Below are 21,101 nucleotides of genomic sequence, written 5' to 3' on the forward strand. Positions count from 1 at the left end.
GCAAGTTCAAATCCCCGAGCTGACAAGGTACAAATCTGTCGTTCTGCCCCTGAACAGGCAGTTAACCCACTGTTCCTAGGCCATCATTGAAAATAAGAATTTGTTCTTAACTGACTTGCCTAGTTAAAGGTAAAACACTCGCATTAACATCTGCTAACCATGTGTATGTGACAAAAAAAATTGATTTGAAAACAAATGCAAATACAGCTACTCTGCTGTTATTCCGGCAGCACTTTTTGACGTGACAGTAAGTTAGCCGTAGTTGGCTAGGTAGCAAGCAAAAGAGAAGAACGTTGCCAGCCAGTATTGCAATGGGACATGTAAAACGAACAACTGGGTCACGTCCATAGATACAGAACAAAACGACTGAACTGGGTCTAGCAACCAAACCGATAGAACTAACGACCAGCCGGCTTAGGTAGCAACCGTAGATTTGTGACGGAACTACACTGCTCAAAAAAATAAAGGGAACACTTAAACAACACAATGGAACTTCAAGTCAATCACACTTCTGTGAAATCAAACTGGCCACTTCGGAAGCAACACTGATTGACAATACATTTCACATGCTGTTGTGCAAATGGAATAGACAACAGGTGGAAATTATAGGCAATTAGCAAGACACCTCCAATAAAGGAGTGGTTCTGCAGGTGGTAACTACAGACCACTACTCAGATCCTATGGTTCCTGGCTGATATTTTGGTCACTTTTGAATGCGGTGCTTTCACTCTAGTGGTAGCATGAGACGGAGTCTACAACCCACACAAGTGGCTCAGCTAGTGCAGCTCATCCAGGATGGCACATCAATGCGAGCTGTGGCAAGGTTTGCTGTGTCTGTCAGCGTAGTGTCGAGAGCATGGAGGCGCTACCAGGAGACAGGCCAGTACATCAGGAGACGGGAAGGAGGCCATAGAAGGGCAACAACCCAGCCGTGGAGAACGTTCTGCTGCCTGCAACATCCTCCAGCATGACGAGTTTGGCGGTGGGTCAGTCATGGTGTGGGGTGGCATTTATTTGGGGGGACTCACAGCCCTCCATGTGCTCACCAGAGGTAGCCTGACTGCCATTTGGTACCGAGATGAGATCCTCAGACCCCTTGTGAGACCATATGCTGGTGCGGTTGGCCCTGGGTTCCTCCTAATGCAAGACAATGCTAGACCTCATGTGGCTGGAGTGTGTCAGCAGTTCCTGCAAGAGGAAGGCATGGATGCTATGGACTGGCCCGCCCGTTCCCCAGACCTGAATCCAATTGAGCACATCTGGGACATCATGTCTCACTCCATACACCAATGCCACGTTGCACCACACTGTCCAGGAATTGGCGGATGCTTTAGTCCAGGTCTGGGAGATCCCTCAGGAGACCACCCGCCACCTCATCAGGAGCATGCCCAGGCGTTGTAGGGAGGTCATACAGGCACATGGAGGCCACACACACTACTGAGCCTCATTTTGACTTGTTTTAAGGACATTACATCAAAGTTGGATCAGGCTTTAGTGTGGTTTTCCACTTTAATTTTGAGTGACTCCAAATCCAGACCTCCACGGGTTGATAAATTTGATTTCCATTGATAATTTTTGTGTGATTTTGTTGTCAGAACATTCAACTATGTAAAGAAAAAAGTATTTCATTAGAATATTTCATTCATTCAGATCTAGGATGTGTTATTTAAGTGTTCCCTTTATTTTTTTGAGCAGTGTATATTTTGTGGAAGGATGAAATCGTATGAATAACTTCATAAAAATAACCTTTTTAATCAAAATATGTCAATCATTATTTGAAAATGTTGTTAACCTGTTGTATAAAAGTGATAATGCCTTCGAAGCCGGTGTTTGGAGGATATATTGGCACGGTTTGACAGCCCTCGTCTTCGCCTCGGACCTAACAACACCTGTGCCAGTATATCCTCCAAACACTGGCTCCTCGTGCATTAGCACTTCAACAATAGGACATATCTAGGTCAAAAGAGTAAAAGTGACACAATCAACTTTAATTGGCAACACATGTAATATCATTGGGAGCAGAGAAGCCTTGGCCATTGATACATATATAGTTTTTAACCCATATAACTTAAAGGCACTGGGAGGACAGGAAGTGATTCAGTATGTACCTACAAGTTAAGCCATACGACTGCAAAGGCCACAGGCGTCAAGAAACCCTGTTGTAAATTGGGCGTTGTGTACGCGTTTAGTTCTTCAGTGCTCTATTAAATGGCCTATCTTTAAAAAATATATATTTCATTAGATACAAAATATGTCCGAGAGACATATTAGATACGAATAACCCCCTGATTTGGGACAGACAACAACTTTGGTTGGACACACAATTGTATGCATATTTGAATATAATGCCACCACTTAATTCCTTAGTGGTTTGTTTTTGAACATAAGCACACACACACATTACTAGCAAGAAGATGATTTCTCATAAGAGTCCCTTAATATCTACATAATGACCGCTGCAATTTAAAATCTTATCCCCATACACAATAAAATCATACACAATGGCTAGGGTTTGCAATAGGGTCATGCATGACATGTTCAGGGACAGGGCTTGTTTTCAGGTAAGACAAGAGCAGAGAAGACAGCTGCCATCCTTATAACTAAATAAGACGACTTCTTTTCATGTATGCTTGTGTAACTGTAAGCCTGGATCTGAAACACAAAATAGGAACATCTATGGACACAATCATTGCTCAGTTGGAAAAGAGGGTCAGACAATTAAGGCATTTTCTTGCCAGTCCCCCTGAACTCCAATTCTTCCAGTCAATATGTCTTTACAGAACAGGTAGAGGACTAAGCTTTTTCCACAACAAAAGCAAAGCCGTAAATATTCTGTGCGCACATGGACATAAGGCAGATTTAACTCAGTGAAATATTAGTAGTGAGTGAAAGTCATTTGATGTACATTTATAATAAGTCAAATATAAAAAAGAATTTACACTGTACACTGTATCAATTCCAATTTAAATGAGACAGACGGGAAGGATAAGTGTGACCTGTTTGTTATGAACCATGTGGTGTCTTCACAAGTGGCAGGGGGAGCTTATACAGCTCTGTAGTATATCAGTTAAGAAGACCTGATCTGAAAGCAGTTCAGAATTGTTCTGAGAGCAGATCACACAGGCGCTGCGACACAGTATCTCTGCTTGTCCTTAGTGTTAAGCGGTACATCTGAAAAAATAAGAGAGAGGGGTTAAATAGGTGAGAAGGTTGTTCATTGACTACAGCTCAGCGTTCCAACACCATAGTTCCCTCAAAGCTCATCACTAAGCTAAGGACCCTGGGACTAAACACCTTCCTCTGCAACTGGATCCTGGACTTCCTGACGGATCGTACCCAGGTGGTGAGGGTAGGTAGCAACACAACAGCCACGCTGATCCTCAACACAGAGGCCCCTCAGGGGTTCATGCTCAGTCCTATCCTGTACTCCCTGTTCACTCATGACTGCATGGACAGGCACGACTCCAACACCATTATTACAACACCATCATTACAACACCATCATTACAACACCATCATTAAGTTTGCCGATGACAAAACAGTGGTAGGTCTGATCACCGACAATGTTGAGACCTCCCTATAGGCTGAGATCAAAAATTGTCAACGACTCCAGCCACCCCAGTCATAGACTGTTCTCTCTGCTACCGCACGGCAAGCGGTACTCTACCTACATGTACATATTACCACAACTAACCGGTGCCCCCACACATTGACTCTGTACCGGTACCCCCTGTATATAGCCTCGCTATTGTTATTTTACGGCTGCTCTTTACTTATTATTTTTTTTACTTAAAACTGCATTATTGGTTAAGGGCTTGTAAGTAAGCATTTCATTGTAAGGTCTACAGCTTTTGTATTCGGCGACAAATACAAATTGATTTGAAATAAGTGGGTCAAATACCTTGTCTGGATATTGAAAAAGAGTTGTTTGAGGAAAGAGTTGGTGACAGGGTACTGGGGTGGAGAGTAATTCTCACTGGAGGGAGGTGAGGTCTACATACCTGTGCTTGAGTATTAGGCTCCAGTCTCAAGAGGCAGCCAACCTGGGTGGTCTTTGTATGGATGACACCAGCGCCCACAAAGTTGGAGGGGTTTGGATCTACCCCGTCCAGCAAAGCAGCACCAAACCCCATTATCTGGAAAACAAAAACAGACACCAAATCAAGGTTAAGACTATGGACAACACAGCCCAACATGCTGACTAGACCGGGCGCGCGTGTGTCATCACGCGCATATTGATTTTGTTAACTCACACCAGATGTGATCGGGACATGCATGTTGAAATATCAAAACAAACTCTGAATCAACTATATTAATTTGGGGACAGGTCGAAACACATGAAACATTCATGGACATTTAGCTAACTTGCTGTTGCTAGCTAATTTGTTCTGGGATATAAACATTGGGTTGTTATTTTACATGAAATGCAGAAGGTTATTTTCTTCCTGGATCTTTGTAGAATTTTGAGTCACACAAAATTGTGTGTTCTCTACTCCGACAACAGCTGCAACAACGCGAGCATCCTGATGGGTTGTATCAGTATGGCAACTGCTCGGCCTCCGACCACAAGGCACTACTGAGGGTAGTGCGTGCAGCCCGGTACATCACCGGGGCCAAGCGTCCTGCCATCCAGGACCTCTATACCAGGCAGTGTTAGAGGAAGGCCCTAAAAATTGTCAAAGACTCCAGCGCCCCTAGTCATAGACTGTTCTCTCTTCTCTCTGCTACTGCACGGCAAGCGGTGCCGGAGTGTCAAGTCCAGGTCCAAGAGGCTTCTAAACAGCTTCAACCGCCAAGCCTTAACACTCCTGAACAGCTAGTCAAATGGCTACTACACCCCCCCAAAAAAACCAGTGGACATCTTTTGCAACGCTCAACACCTTGTAGAGTCCATGCCACGCAGGAGGTGTGGTCAGCATGTTACACAGTATTGCTAGTGAAGTCAGGGTGACCTTCATTCAGTTTCTTCACTTCCGTCTTTCATTTCTATCAACAACAACAACAAAAACACAAGTCAAGACAAAATCTCCATAGCAATTCTAATCATAAAGGGATCTCACCTTGGCTTTGGTAACCTCTGTATCCATGGAATGCTTTGCTTTGAAAATCTTTTGTACCTCTTGCTGAGGGCTGTGGGTAGAGAAAGTCAGTCACATACCACTGGCAGTTTCACCCTCAGCTGTTAAGGATGTGTAACTAGGTTTTTACCTTGTTGCTGAATGATGGAAAATAGATCAATGTATTTCCATGTGAACGTTTTGACGTTGTTGCACAATTTTCACATTTAGTTGCATTTAATTAAAATGCATTAGACTAAGATGTATTTCACTGACCTATACCACCTACATAAATCAATATTTGGAAGAAGCGCTTTCTGGAATACCAGTGAATTGTTTAATAGTCGCCACAGACTGCACACTCCTAGGGAAACATTGATCTATTTCTCTTGGCAATGATGCTCAAGCTATAATGGAATAATTTCACAAGACACTGTGTACCTATTCTGTTGGCATTTCGTTCACATTTAAATATACAGTAGGAGACAGTACACACTATTTATATCAATATTTACACATGCAGGACAATCTGAATAAATGAGCCCTTTTGTGTCCTCAGAATATGAGGAAGAGTAGACTGGCACATTGTCAGAGGGAATATTGTGTGCATATCAAAAGAGAAAAACATGTCATATATGACCAAGCATATAGCAGAGATAAGTCTCCTTACGCTCCAAGTTGTTTCCAGCGCTGAAAGAAGTCCTGCGATGTCATCTCTGTAGGCTGGAAAAACTTGTTTAACGTAATAGGCAGTTTAACAGCAACGTTCTGGAGAGTTCCCCCGTACCTGTGGGTAGAAACAAGAGTAAAACAACACTCAATAATGTAGCATTTCCAACAACATTCATGCAAACATTTATCACCAATCTAGCAAATAGTTGCACCCTGAAACAAACTCCAATATGCAATGTATTATAAAAGCATATAAAAGGAAGAAAATAAGTTCTTACCTAAACTGAATGTTGAGCACAGGTGCATCCACAAAGTCAGACATACACTCAATGTTGAGTATCTGCTGGAGTTGTGCACCCCCGTCCACAGTGGGGTCTGCAGGCTTGGCATGGACATTCAGTTGTAGGGAAACAGTTAAGAAAAAGGCACAATAGGGAGCAGTAAAATGGCCACCCCTAAACAATACATAATATAAACTGGGAGGGATTTATTAAAACAGCATTCGGAAATGATTGATGAAAACGATATAACAGCTTCTAGTAAAGGATATGAGCCTGCAGATTATCTTGGCAGACCACAGAGGCAGCGAAATTCATGAACTGGGTTGATGTCTTGTTGCCAAAGAACACATACATCCGACCTGTACGTTGAAAAAAATGATAATTAAATAAACCCTAAGATCTAATGGTCAAAACCTGACCATAATCACACTTAGGTGCATATGTATTTTTGCTGATGGGTACTCACCCAAATTCTGTCTGAATTCAGACTTCAGGCCAATCTGGAGGAGCTGGTTCTCGTATAGGACACCATTGTTCTTGCAAACAAACCTGGAAGGGAATGGCGCAATGGTAAGCATCTCATATCTGGTATCTTGGGGTTAATGAACTGTATTGACTGCCAGGATTGGATTCCAACCAATATGCCAAGAGTCCCCCAATGTACAGTAGGGATGTAACTAATATCCCTTACACCAGTGCAATCTGCTGTGAGCATGCAAGTGTTTTGAACAGACTCCACTGATGACGTCTCTTACTTGTCTTCAGGTTCCTCTGCAGTGGGCAGAGTGGCGTTGGCATATGCTACTTGTGGATTATTCGGCAGGAAACTGAAGCCAAGAGTGAGATGCACAGCGAGAATGTAAAGGGCAAGAGGAGCACATTCACACCAGGTTTTAGTAAGCTCCACGACGGATCAATGCAGTTAAAAAGCCCCTCCCTCCCTCTGATATTCGACCCCCTCTTCCTCTTACCTGGAGAAGTTCTCATCTGCAACAGGCCCCACTGCCACTGGTGTCTCTACAGGAAAGGCTGCTATGTTTTCAGAGAAGACATCCACCAGCAGGCTTGCCCCCTTGGAGGCAGGAGGGGCAGAGTTTTGAGTGGTGATGGTGCTGCCCAGGCCAAGCAGGTCTGTGGAGGGCGTGGGGGACGCGGCCACCTTAGGAGAGGTAACGGTCACAATTACTTCACTCTGGAAGTTCAAGATCTGAACCAATCAACCGCCCCAATTGGTCTTACGTTGATGAAAGTACAGAGCAGTGCAACACACACACACCATGCAGAACAAAACAAACCTCTGTGGGAGGATCTATAATTATTAGGACTATATTTAGGACTCAAAAATAAAAAATAATCCGTAAATGCTTAGCAGTATATACTCTTAGGTTATCAAGCTCACACAAAAGCAATGCGTCATTTTAGCATCTGGAATTGTCTTTATTCTGTGAGCAGATCAGATTACATGATGTTGTTAGGACAGTGTACTAAGGTTAGGGAAGTGACAAGTGAAAAACCCAGCATGAGCATCCAGAACCTGAAAGAGGGGCCCAGCAGAAAGCAGCATAGGGACAGCAGAGGCCTGGGGGGGAATGGGGGTGAGGGGGGCCTGCAGGAGGTAGGAAGAAGAGACCGGACGTGGCCGGTTGGTGGCGGGTACGGTCGAGGCGGGGGCCAGAAGATCCCCAACAAACGAGAGAGGAGAGCTCTAATGAACAGAGGAGGAAACAGTGAAGGCAGGACAGAACGAGAGAGATGAGGACAGTTACGGAAAAGAGCAGAAAACACCAGGACAGAAAAATAGAAAATGTACACACTGAAAGGACAGAAATAGGAGGCTCTAATAAGTAAACAACACATGACAACAGTAATACCTTGGCATTTGAGGTAGTGCTGCTATGGTTTGCAGTACCCCCATTGGCACTGCGTTCTTTGCGGTTCTCATCCAAATCGGGATGCAGGTTTCCTGGTCCCTTCTTCCTCTTGAGTTTGGCCAGTATAGAGGACTCCCTCTCAGGGAAGGGAGGCATCTCCTCCAACACCGTGGCCTTGAGGGGAGCACAGAATGAATGGGGAATGAAGAGCATGACCTGAGGTGGAGGAACTGGAGGCTCTACAGTGTCCTTTTCTGAATTACAGTCTATGTACAAACAAAGATTTTTTGTGGGATGTATTCTGAACAATTAAAAGCTAAACCGCTAAGTGTAATATAAAACTGTTTTTAATTACATTAAAAGTAAAAGTGTCAATCTTGCCCAACTGCTAGCTCGCTGACATAGAGGACCACAATGGAAATGAGCAGTCGGGCTTCATTTTTTTATGCTAGTTAATGTTTTATGCATGCAATGTCTCCAGCAGAGCATACTAATACTTTTAATGATCTAATAAATGCAATCAATCAGGCTTATAATGGCACAAAGGAATGTCACCGACCAGTATGTCAGTGCTGGCGATAGAGCTGAGGCGCAGGTACTCCACAGCACGCTGCTGTAGCTCAACGTCTGCGTTGCGGAGCTGGCTGTCTGAGCGCAACACCTCCTGGATGGTGCCCTTCACCTCAGGGAACAGGTTGATGAACTTGATGTAGGCTGAGAGCAGCAAAGCCCGGGTGGGCACAGAGCACAGGTGAAACTTGGAGTGGAGCAGGTCAAACTGGATGAGTGGACTAAGGAGTTAGAGCAAGAAGGAACAATGGATGACACACAGTGAGTGACGTCTGTTCCCAGCTCCAAAGTAGAGGCCGACCGATGGTGATTTTTCAACGTCGATACCGATTATTGGCGGACCAAAAAAAAGAAGCCGATACCGATTAATCTGACAATTAAAAAAAAAACATGTATTTATTGGTAATGACGACAATTACAACAATAATGAATGAACACTTATTTTAACTTAATATAATACATCAATCAAATCAATTTAGCCTCATAAATAATGAAACATGTTCAATTTGGTTTAAATAATGCAAAAACAAAGTGTTGGAGAAGAAAGTAAAAGTGCAATATGTGCCATGTAAAAAAGCTAACGTTTAAGTTCCTTGCTCAGAACATGAGAACATATGAAAGCTGGTGGTTCCTTTTAACATGAGTCTTCAATATTCCCAGGTAAGAAGTTTTAGGTTATTATAGGAATTATAGGACTATTTCTCTCTATACCATTTGCATTTCATATAACTTTGACTATTGGATGTTCTTATAGGCACTTTAGTATTGCCAGTGTAACAGTATAGCTTCCTTCCCTTTACTCACCCCTACCTGGGCTTGAACCAGGAACACATCGACAACAGCCACCCTCGAAGCATCGTTACCCATCTCTCCACAAAAGCCGCGGGGAAGGGGAACAATTACTCCAAGTCTCAGAGCGAGTGACGTTTGAAACGCTATTAGCGCGCACCCCGCTAACTAGCTAGCCATTTCACATCGGTTATACCAGCCTAATCTCAGGAGTTGATAGGCTTGAAGTCATAAACAGCGCAATGCTTGAAGCATTACGAAAAGCTGCTGGCAAACGCACGAAAGTGCTGTTGGAATGAATGCTTACGAGCCTGCTGCTGCCTACCACCGCTCAGTCAGACTGCTCTATCAAATATCAAATCATAGATTTAATTAATACAGAATAACACACAAAAATACGAGCCTTAGGTCATTAATATGGTCAAATCCAGAAACTATAATTTTGAAGAATTTTTTTTTTATTCTTTCAGATAAATACGGAACCGTTCTGTATTTTATCTAACGGGTTTCATCCATAAGTCTAAATATTCCTGTTACATTGCACAACCTTCAATGTTATGTCATAACATAATAACATAATAATGTCACAAATTCTTCAATTAGTTTGCAACGAGCCAGGCGGCCCAAACTGTTGCATATACCCTGACTCTGTGTGCAATGTGACACAATTTCCCTAGTTTAATATTGCCTGCTAACATGAATTTCTTTTAACTAAATATGCAGGTTTAAAAATATTTGATTGATATTAAGAAAAGGCATTGATGTTTATGGTTAGGTACATTCGTGCAACGATTATGCTTTTTTCGCAAATGCGCTTTGTAAAATCATCCCCCTTTTGGCGAAGTTGGCCGTCTTTGTTATGAACAAATAGTATTCACAGTTCGCAACGAGCCAGGCTGCCCAAACTGCTGCATATACCCCGACTCTGTTGCACAGAGCGAAAGAGAAGTGACACAATTTCCCTAGTTAAAAGAAATTCATGTTAGCAGGCAATATTAACTAAATATGCAGGTTTAAAAATATATACTTGTGTATTGATTTTAAGAAAGGCGTTGATGTTTATGGTTAGGTACACATTGGTGCAACGACAGTGCTTTTTTCGCAAATGCGCTTGTTAAATCACTGTTTGGTGAAGCAGGCTATGATTAAATGATAAATTAACAGACAACGCAACGATTATTTGCAATGCAGGACAAGCTAGATAAACTAGTAATATCATCAACAATGTGTAGTTAACTAGTGATTATGTTAAGATTGATTGTTTTTTATAAGGTATGTTTAATGCTAGCTAGCACCTTACCATGGCTCCTTGCTGCATTCGCTTAACAGGTAGCCAGCCTGCCACGCAGTCTCCTCGTGGAGTGCAATGTAATCGGCCATGATCGGTGCTCAATAATGACGATTACCGATTGTTATGAAAACTTGAAAGTTAATCAGCCATTCCGATTAATCGGTCGACCTCTACTCCAAAGGATATTATTGACTGTACATTTCTCCAACCACTGGAGGTTGCTGAGGGTAGGACGGTACGTAATTGCTGGAATGGAGACAATGTAATGGAATAAACCACATGGAACCATGCATTTGATACCATTCCAGCCATTATTATGAGCCGTCCTCCCCTCAGCAGCCTCCACTGTCTCCAACTGAGAATAACAGTAGATCACTGAAATATATGGCATTGATTGGTTACTAACCTTGACCTTGAATCTCCTGCTATCAAGTTCCCAAACTCGCCTAGAATGTACCCTCCGACCTTTACCAGGTTCTCATGGCAGGCTGGGGCCTGGAGTGCCTGTGGAAATGAAAGAGAGTCAGAGTTACAGTTGAAGTCAGAAGTTTACATGCACGTAGGTTGTATATACTGTATTGTATTCTATACTACACCACTGACAACAGCCATCTCCAGCACATCAGAGGCTGCTGCCTATAGACATAGATTAGGAATCACTGGCCACTTTAAGGAAATGAAACACTAGCCACTTTAATAATGTCTCTGTATCTTGCATTACTCATCTCAAATGTGTATACTGTACTCTATACTATGCCACTGTATCTTAGTTCAATGCCGCTCTGACGTATGTGTATACAATGGGGCAAAAAAGTATTTAGTTAGCCACCAAATTGTGCAAGTTCTCCCACTTAAAAAGATGATTGCTAATAATTGCTCCCACAGTTGATTTCTTCAAACCAAGCTGCTTACCTATTGCAGATTCAGTCTTCCCAGCCTGGTGCAGGTCTACAATTTTGTTTGTGGTGTCCTTTGACAGCTCTTTGGTCTTGGCCATAGTGGAGTTTGTAGTGTGACTGTTTGAGGTTGTGGACAGGTGTCTTTTATACTGATAACAAGTTCAAACAGGTGCCATTAATACAGGAAACGAATGGAGGACAGAGGAGCCTCTTAAAGAAGTTACAGGTCTGTGAGAGCCAGAAATCTTGCTTGTTTGTAGGTGACCAAATACTTATTTTCCACCATAATTTGCAAATAAATTCATAAAAAATCCTACAATGTGATTTTCTTTTCTCATTTTGTCTGTCATAGTTGAAGTGTACCTATGATGAAAATTACAGGCCTCTCATCTTTTTATGTGGGAGAACTTGCCCAATTGGTGGCTGACTAAATACTTTTTTGCCCCACTGTATATATTCTTAATCCATTCCTTACATAGATTTACGTGTAGTTTGGGTATACAGTTGAAGTCGGAAGTTTACATACACTTAGGATGGAGTCATTCAAACTCATTTTTCAACCACTCCACAAATGTCTTGTTAACAAACTATAGTTTTGGCAAGTTGGTTAGGACATCTACTTGTGCATGACACAAGTAATTTTTCCAACGATTGTTTACAAACAGATTATTTCACTTACTGTATCACAAATCCAGTGGGTCAGAAGTTTACACACTATGTTGACTGTGCATTTAAACAGCTTGGAAAATTCCAGAAAATTATGTCATGGCTTTAGAAGCTTCTGATAACCTAATTGACATCATTTGAATCAATTGGAGGTGTACCTGTGGATGTATTTCAAGGCCTACCTTCAAACTCAATGCATCTTTGCTTGACATTATGGGAAAATCAAAAGAAATCAGCAAAGACCTCATGAAAACAATTGTAGACCTCCACAAGTCTGGTTCATCCTTGGGAGCAATTTCCAAATACCCGAAGGTACCACGTGCATCTGTACAAACAATAGTACGCAAGTATAAACACCATGGGACCACACAGCCGTCATACCGCTAAGGAAGGAGAAGCCTTCTGTCTCCTAGAGATGAACGTTCTTTGGTTCAAACATCAATCCCAGAACAGCAAAGGACCTTGTGAAGATGCTGGAGGAAACGGGTACAAAAGTATCTATATCCACAGTAAAGTGAGTCCTATATCGACATAACCTGAAAGGCCACTCAGCAAAGAAGAAGCCACTGCTCCTCTGGTCTGATGAAACACAAATGGAACTGTTTGGCCATAATGACCATTGCTATGTTTGGAGGAAAAAGGGGAGGCTTGCAAGCCGAAGAACACCATCCCAACCGTGAAGCACAGGGGTGGCAGCATCATATAGTGGGGGTCCTTTGCTGCAGGAGGGACTGGTGCACTTCACAAAATAGATGGCATCAGGAGGCAGGAAAATTCTGTGAATATATTGAAGCAACATCTCAAGACATGTGTCAGGAAGTTAAAGCTTGGTCGCAAATGGGTCTTCCAAATGGACAATGACTCCAAGCATACTTCCAAAGTTGTGGCAAAATGGCTTAAGGACAAAAAAGTCAAGGTATTGGAGTGACCATCACAAAGCCCTGATCTCAATCCTATAGAAAGTATGTGGGAAGAAACTGAAAAGGCGTGTGCGAGCAAGGAGGCCTGGAAACGTGACTCAGTTACACCAGCTCTGTCAGGAGGAATGGGCCAAAATTCACCCAACTTATTGTGGGAAGCTTGTGGAAGGCTACCCAAAACATTTGACCCAAGTTAAAAGGCAATGCTATCAAATACTAAGTGAGAGTATGTAAACTTCTGACCCACTAGGAATGTGATGAAAGAAATAAAGCTGAAATTAAGTAATTCTCTAGTATTATTCTGACGTTTCACATTCTTAAAATAAAGTAGTGATCCTAACTGGACATGGAATTTTTACTAGGATTAAATGTCAGGAATTGTCAAAAACTGAGTTTAAATGAATTTGGCTACGGTGTATGTAAACTTCTGACTTCAACGTTATGTATGAAATAGGATAATGGATTGGAGTGTGGTTGGGGATTTGGGAGCAACACAACAAAACAGTATCAAGCGAATCCCACACAAACCCCTACCAGAGTGGAGGGATACGGGGCTGAGAACATATCAGTCAGCAGATCTTAACATGCACATGAGGGCATTTCCATGATGGGTATGTCATGAAGTTGAGATTCAATCTGGGCAGACCAGTATGTGGGGTAGCAAGTCTGAACATGGGGACAAATGTAACTAAAACAAAACACAGCTGAAACTATGGTGAAACAGACTAAAGGAAAAGTGGGAAGGCGTCTCACTGGTTTTGAAAGGATGTATATCTGCAGTAGACATCAATGTATCTGATGTCAGAGGATGCAGTGGTAGAGATAATGGGCAATGAAGGAGGAAATACACTGAAGAGGAGGGAGGGCTCAAGACTACACTTCCACAAAACTGGGATGGAGGGCTGGAGCAGCAGTCTGCATATGTGTCTGTTTTAGGATCTTACAGTGACCTACCAGTGAGAGACAGTGAGACAGACACAAGCAGAGAGAATTAAGTCATCTCATATTGCTGTACCAAAGCACAAGGCGGGCTCATAGTTTCCTGAGAAGTTCCCTGAGAAGACAAAGCCAGTTTTAGTGGTGAATAGTGAATGACGCTCTCCATCCCCCTGACCTCACAGGTCACATCCAGACAGGCAGCGCCTGTGATGAGCATCGGAAGTGAACTGCTTAAAACTAATATGATTAAGGAAACGCACCTACATCAGAACAGAAGCACCATTAGTCAATCCAGACAGACAAACATTAGGTTACAATGAGTTAGGTAGATGTTCCCCCATGGCTCGGTTAAAGACTGATTATTCACAAAAATAAAATAAGCACCTCGAACACTGTCTTGGCAGCATAACCTTGCACTTCATCTCTGTTGATGACGATCTGGATGACGCGGTACCAGACCTCGTCACTGACATAGTCCCCAGCGAAGCGGATCAGGTTGAGGATGGTGTCAACATACCAGGTGTAGTCAACTGCATACTTCTCTGCCAGGATGGCCACCTTTAGCACCTGTGGTGAGAGGTAGTCTTAACAGATCAAAGAACGATGACATTCATGTTTTTATTTAGTTCTGTGGAACGTATTCTTCCAAATTACCTCTGTGGCATTTAAAACATGAAGCTATCATAAACTTTTGGGTGGTGAAATTATTAGAGAAATGGTTAGATACTAGGTTAGAACTCACTATCTCCTCTCTGATGGAGTAGTCTGCTGTCTCCAGGTAGCTGAGCATCTCTGCTACAATCTGTTTGGCGTTGCTGCGGTCACACATTGCATAGAGCAGGTCCACAGCACGCTGACGCACACTGACATCTCTCTCTGACTGCAGGATTCAACCAGGTCAAACACGAACATCAGGACTAAAGCATTCACATTAACAGGAACAAAAACAGACACAGGCATACATACACAATGTACTCAAGAAGACACTGTGAGTACTAGGATTGGCATATGTAGCTTGTGAATGCTGGTACAAGTGTGTTAGCGTACTTTGAGGGCATTTATGACCGTCTCGATGTGTGTCTTAACGGCCTCATGGGAGAACTCGGAGCTGGCTAGGGTACACATGCTCTCCAGGGCCAGGTAGCGCAGGTTAGTCTCCCGGTGCTGGAGGAACTGGCCCAGCTGGTTACAGGCCCGCACCAGCAGAGTGGGCTCGCTGTTGGGAGAAATACATTGGTGCCATTGTCACCAAGACAGTCCAACTCAACACATACAAACTGCATTTCTTGAATACATTGGTCCTCTGTAGCTGCTGCAACTGGGAGAGGGACTGACCTGTCATGGTGGATGATTAGACTGATGGCCTCAAACAGCACAGCGTTCTTAGCGTTGGAGTGCTGCACCTTCTTCGACTTGGGAGGCTCCTGGGCCTTGTTCAGGATGGTTTCCAGACACTCGGTCAGACGGCCCCGGATCGCACCATCCTCTGAGGGGGCAGGAAAGGGGGAGGAAGGGGGTCGCAGATGAAAGCACAACTATGTTCATCCCGTCAACACTACAGCCGTTTTCTGAGTAATATTATGTTCATACAGTCAAACACTCAACACGCATGCCATCATGCTCACACAGCTTCTTACCAGGCGGAGGATAGCACTGTAGGAGACGCAGGAGCTTGACAGAAAGCCAGGGAGCTGCAACAAAATAGTAGGTGTAGTCCTGCAGGTCAGTGGAGGCCGAGGAGACGATCTAGAGAACAGGAGGACATGAGACATGACTAACACATTACGCCTCAAGCAAACAACTGACTAATATCTAAGGTTAATAATGATATTCAATGGTCAAAAGTACAAAACCTGAAATAAAAAGTGACATATTGATGAAAGAAGAAGAAAGAAAAGTCCTGCACACAGCCATATGATTACCCTGCTGAGTCTGGCTACAGCCAAGGAGACAGATGTTTTGAAGTCCTCTGGGCTCTTCTGTGCCAGTGTGGTAATCAGGCTGGTGGCAGCGGTCACCACACCCTGCGCAAAAGGGAAGTAATACAACTGCCATTACACACAAACAGCTAATCATTAATATTACACTATATACAAACACTCCTAAAACACGCCTACAAACTATTAATTTAGCTCAAACATAGCCCTAACAATGAAGACAGAAAGACATGGTGAAAGAATCCTCTCCTCCACACCGATTCAAATCTCCCTCACTAAAACCAAAGGTCCATAGTCCTCGCACAATAACCCCTGGTCCCATGGCAGTCCATACCAGGTGCTGGTCATTAAGCAGATGAACCACCCGGGCGGTCCACTCCCCCATGAGCACTAGGTCTGGAGAGGTCCTGTTGAGACGCAGTAGGCACAGGGCGGCACTCTGCTTCACACTGTCCATAGTGTCCCTGCAAGACAAACCCTGGCAAATTATGACAGAACATCAGCATCACTTAACTGGCACATAGCTTTTATTTATTTTTTATGAAAAGGCCAACCTCAAACATTAAACTGACAGAGAGAGTACCTCGGTCATTAGGCTAAGTCTGCTCCACACCCCTACCCTTTCTTACCCAGCCACCAGGATGCGGGGCACCTCAGCCGCAAAAGCCTCAGCCATCTCCCTGCTGCCCACATTGGCAATGCAGTGCAAGGCCAGGTTCATGAAAGTGGGATTCCTGCTGGACAGGTCATTCTTTATGGCATTGTTGATAAGGCTGATGAGGTCACTGTTTGAGTTGACCAACACTGAGATGAACAGGTAACCCTGTGGATTTGGATAGAAACAAAGCGTTTATCATCAAACCTGAGAGGAATTAAATGGAAGTTATCATAATAGCTTAACATAAACCTTAAGAATAGATTGGACAAAACACTGTTTATAACATAATTAGATACATAACTTAATCCACTCACAATCATACAAACAAATTCAAAGACCGGCTTCTCTACTCACAATTTGTTTCTCTGTGTACTTGTTGGAGCTGAGCAGGTTGACTGCCTCCATGTGGCCAAAGTCAATGTCATGGCCAAGAAGGAATATGAAAAGCAGCTTGCACACATATTTCTTCTTACTGTATCCATCTAGTGCTTTGTCTCCTGCAGAAAGGACATTGTCATGACTATGAAGATTTAGAACCATAAAACAAAATGGAAGGAAAGAATACTTAAAGCAAGCCAAGTCACCGTGACTGATCACATGTGTTTGAGAGCACGGAGCATTAGTGTTCTTCCCTTCTAAAAGAGCAACATGCTAACCACTCCTATAAAAGGAACCAAAATGTGAAACCCACTTAGGAATAGATAAAAGTATGACATTCCACGTTGCTATGTAAATCAATCCCACAACCGACTGTAGTTGAGGAGAGGGTGAGTCAGCAACACAAGACAGGAAGCTGAGTGCAACACTTTTTTCACATTTGGTGAAAGAGGGCAAATGGTGGGAGGCCAAATGAGTGCAGCTGTGCAATGAAAATAATGACGAATTCAGAATGTTGTACAAATAAATAAAGTATGTCCAATGCCGCTTACAGGAAACCTGGAAGTGCGCTAACAAATGTAGACCAACGCACATTATAGCATGAAGAGCTGCAACAGCATTCTGAAAGTGGGGGTTTAATGGAGCCCCCACCCCTCCTGTCTGGAACCCCACCTCCACTGTGTGTGGGATTTTGTCCCATGAGAGAGATTAGGAGGGGCTCCACATTAAGGATTAGTTTCTCTAAAATAAGGCTATAATTCTCTCTCTCGTTTATGAACTTTCCACATAAACTAAGAATTATCTGGTTCAAAGAAAGATAAACATGAAGATGTTTACATCACAATCATAAAACCTTTAATGAATGTGTGTAGAGAGAGAAAGAAAAGGAGAGAAAGACAGAAAAAGACAGAGAGAAAAAGAGAAGAGAGAAAAACAGCATGAAAGATTTTCTGTAGAGCTCTACAGGAAGTTCCTCTGGAAAACAGAAGAAAGGATTCCAGCCTGCTGACATACTGTGCCCCCCTCAGTTTCCTGACAGAACAGTTGACTCAACAACTCTCCCTGTCCGGCTATACCCTTTAGCTTCTCCCTGCCTCACTGAACCTATATAGCCTATCTCTAGGGATAGTTAGGGACCATCAAATTATACAATGTAAATTGCACAATATTTTATGAATTTATACAATTTATAGTTGGTGGGTGCATTTTATTTCATTGAAATTTGGAGGGATTGACCTTTTAAAATATTGTCCCATGTCCCAGAGGGATATCAAATGTGAAACCAAATTGATCATGGGTGTTACAATTGGGTCATGTACAGTTGTGCTCCAAATTTATGATTTGCCTACTTGGGTACTGCCAGCTGTGGGCAGGATTAAAATAAACCCAAACCACAGAAAACGTACAGTACCCTTCATTCCATGAGATAGTAAAAAAATATATAATCATCTCACAACTCTGTTTTGGACAAGACTGATTTCATGACCAAAATTATCTTATTTACGATGTGGTACATTTTGACACGAGAACACATGTTCAAAATAAGAAGTTGCTTTTTAGGGGTAGTCATTCTTTAACCAAATAGCCTGCCTCAGTGGTAGTCTAAGTACTCCATCAGTTTGGAAGGCATACAAATGTGTTGTTTCATGATAAAAATGAGCTGGCCCATAAACCCATCAAAAGCAACTTTGCAGGTAGGCCCTACAAGTTTTCTACCCACCAAAACAGTCACCTGATTTTATTGAAGCCACTATCCATTTTCACTTTGGAACAGCAGACTTATTTTAGGCTAGATAGAACAGGTGGTAGAAAACACTTCTGACATTCAGCGTAGCTGCATGGTGATCTCCTGTGAGGGCACTGTTAATCTAAGTGACTAGTCCTTCTGTAGCTCAGTTGGTAGAGCATGGCGCTTGTAACGCCAGGGTAGTGGGTTCGATTCCCGGGACCACCCATACGTAGAATGTATGCACACATGACTGTAAGTCGCTTTGGATAAAAGCGTCTGCTAAATGGCATATATTATATTATATTACTAGTGTCAGTGTCCACAAACTTTATGTGGAACCATCAGACACTAAAGTGTGTTCACACCCAGATTTAAGGGCTTTTGCTTGACTTACCTTTAAATTTTGAGCGGATGTTGGCCAACTCTTTGTTAATTCTCTTGATCTCTGCTTCTTTACTTTTACCTGAAATGTTAAATAAAACATGTTATATGTTCAATGTCACCTGTATGGGCCATAAGTTCTGCAATTGCAAGCCTGAACGACAGCACTTGTGGAATGGAACAGTTTGGCTGTACCACAGTACTCATAGACTGAGCTAAATTGTTGATTGTTTCTTTTCTGCAAAGTATGTGTATGATGTGCCTATGCACCATGAAGCAATGGTCTTAGTAGTAAGATGTCTAAATTACGGTATGGATTTATGTCAAGAGAGCATACCTGGGTCAGGAGGATCAGACCCAGACCTATGGTTTAGGATCAGTTTTTCTGCATGGCTCTGTAGCATGCCTCATTCACACCTACATTAAAGTTATAGAAAGTTGGTAACCTTCACTGTCTCTGCTATGGATTTACGCAGGGAAACTAGTGCTCTAAATAGACTAATTTTCTCACAGAGCACATTTAGACTTCAATGGCTCTAGTCTAGGTGAAAGTTCCCAGTCCCACCACCATAAAACCCTGCACTGCAGCTGAGTTTTTTGATGGTAGTGTATGCAATCCAGCGACTAGTATTGTTATTGTCGAAGGAATACACAGAGCATGATGTTAGTTGCTAGAGAGAAAATGTAGCTAATTAGTTAGCTAGTCAGTCAATATTTGTAGGAGGTAACTAGTTTGCTACACCACTAAAAATGTGTAAATTATCAATCTACAACGATGTAACACCAGCCAGCCAAAATGATGAATGGCATTTTTTTATTTCCTGACTGTGACCCACGCCCATTGGCTAGTTTGCTAAACTAGCTAGCTTAGCGTGACATTAAACCAGCTAGCTAAGTATTACTAGTACAGTAAAATCTTGACTTGGCTGTCTGTAGCTAGCTTTTTACCTTTATTTCACATGTTGGAAGTTTGTTTAGGAAAACATAGTTAGCTGCCGTCCTTTGCGGGCTATTTTTGCTTCAATATCTAGCTAACGTTGGCTATCTATCATGGCTAACGTCAGTTTGCTAGCTAACTGTTAACTCTTGTTAGCTACAGTACCGTTAACTGACGTTGGCAGGTTAGCTATAAGTTAGCTAACTATCCACGCGTTATGTGTTAATTAAGTAGCAAGCTAGTTAAACATGGCGCGCGTGTGCATTTACGTGGGATAGCTTGTTTCATAGCTAGCCTTGCATTCCTCCCAAATGAACTGTAACGTTAGCTTGCTAATCAACAAGTCAACATCAACTACTCACAGTTCCTAATGTCCGATATAAACACAGCGAGGCCACGCATTCCATCTCCTTTAGAGACTGCAGGCATTTTGTTCCACGCGATATTTATTTGTTAGCCTTATTCTCTGCAGTCAATAAACTTTATTTCAGTTGTTCGGGAGTAGGATTCTGTTAAAGAGGCGGAGACCTGCCCAGTAGAGACTGGGACTCAGGATGTGTAAACGTCAGAGAACAGGCATTTTTAGAGTGAATGAGCCAACTCAAGATTCCTAGGGCGTGAAAAGTGGTGCAGTAGACCACTCATTTCAAGTACAGTTATTGATGCATGGTGAATGTTGTTTCTGAAATACTTTTAGTTAGTATAATCTAGCAGGCAGACGAGAGAGAGACAGACAGACAGCAACAACAACAAATTGACGAATAAACACAGATACATGTCACTTTATTATGTGAATTCAGTCATTTTGACTACAATCTACTACAATCTATGTGCAAGTTATCCCTTTTTTGTATCTTGCAGGCCTGTTCAGTATGTATTTATTTTGAGAGAATTTTCAACAATTTTCATGTGTGAAATGTGTGTCCATGTTGAGATTGAAAAAAATGTTTCCTTGGTCCTTCACATGGTGGTGCTGCTGTCACCACTTTTGGAAATCTTGTTTTTAAATAGAGTATGGTTGCATGCAAACACAAACTCTTTGGGTAGGGGCTGGGGGCAGTTGTATCATGCACCGTTTCATGAATGATGATGCAGTCTTATAATCCGAGACAGTGGTAGGGCCCAT

General features: G+C 42.6%; 1 protein-coding gene across 3 annotated transcripts; it reads right to left on the minus strand.

Annotated features, from left to right (window-relative positions):
* Positions 1-1,660: 1,660 nt before the first annotated feature.
* Positions 1,661-20,536, minus strand: LOC118360063 (AP-2 complex subunit alpha-2). Of its 3 annotated transcripts, none has more exons than XM_052483331.1 (23): positions 20,338-20,536; positions 19,052-19,120; positions 16,905-17,047; positions 16,522-16,715; positions 16,227-16,356; positions 15,878-15,979; positions 15,593-15,701; positions 15,291-15,441; positions 15,003-15,171; positions 14,698-14,835; positions 14,340-14,522; positions 10,938-11,035; positions 8,441-8,672; positions 7,882-8,055; positions 6,982-7,169; positions 6,766-6,837; positions 6,477-6,559; positions 6,279-6,369; positions 6,008-6,130; positions 5,728-5,844; positions 5,061-5,130; positions 4,002-4,136; positions 1,661-3,171 (listed from the first exon to the last, which is right to left on the minus strand). In XM_052483331.1, exons 1-23 carry the CDS (start codon positions 20,402-20,404, stop codon positions 3,094-3,096), a joined length of 2,916 nt encoding a protein of 971 aa, XP_052339291.1. In that variant the 5' UTR covers positions 20,405-20,536; the 3' UTR covers positions 1,661-3,093. The 3 variants fall into 3 exon arrangements, with proteins under 3 accessions (XP_052339291.1, XP_052339293.1, XP_052339294.1); XM_052483333.1 differs by lacking the exon at positions 20,338-20,536 and adding an exon at positions 19,376-19,457; XM_052483334.1 differs by lacking the exon at positions 6,766-6,837 and having other exon boundaries at positions 20,338-20,535.
* Between the last annotated feature and the right edge of the window lie 565 nt (positions 20,537-21,101).

This window comes from Oncorhynchus keta, chromosome 2, assembly GCF_023373465.1.
Source record: "Oncorhynchus keta strain PuntledgeMale-10-30-2019 chromosome 2, Oket_V2, whole genome shotgun sequence".
Classification (NCBI taxonomy): domain Eukaryota; kingdom Metazoa; phylum Chordata; class Actinopteri; order Salmoniformes; family Salmonidae; genus Oncorhynchus; species Oncorhynchus keta.

Coding starts and splice junctions, on each gene's coding strand:
- LOC118360063 (XM_052483331.1), bottom strand. CDS start 20,404: ATGCCTGCAGTCTCTAAAGGAGATGGAATGCGTGGCCTCGCTGTGTTT. Junction 19,121..20,337: donor TATATCGGACATTAGGAACT/GTGAGTAGTTGA, acceptor TTAACATTTCAG/GTAAAAGTAAAGAAGCAGAG. Junction 16,716..16,904: donor AGTACACAGAGAAACAAATT/GTGAGTAGAGAA, acceptor CCAAATCCACAG/GGTTACCTGTTCATCTCAGT.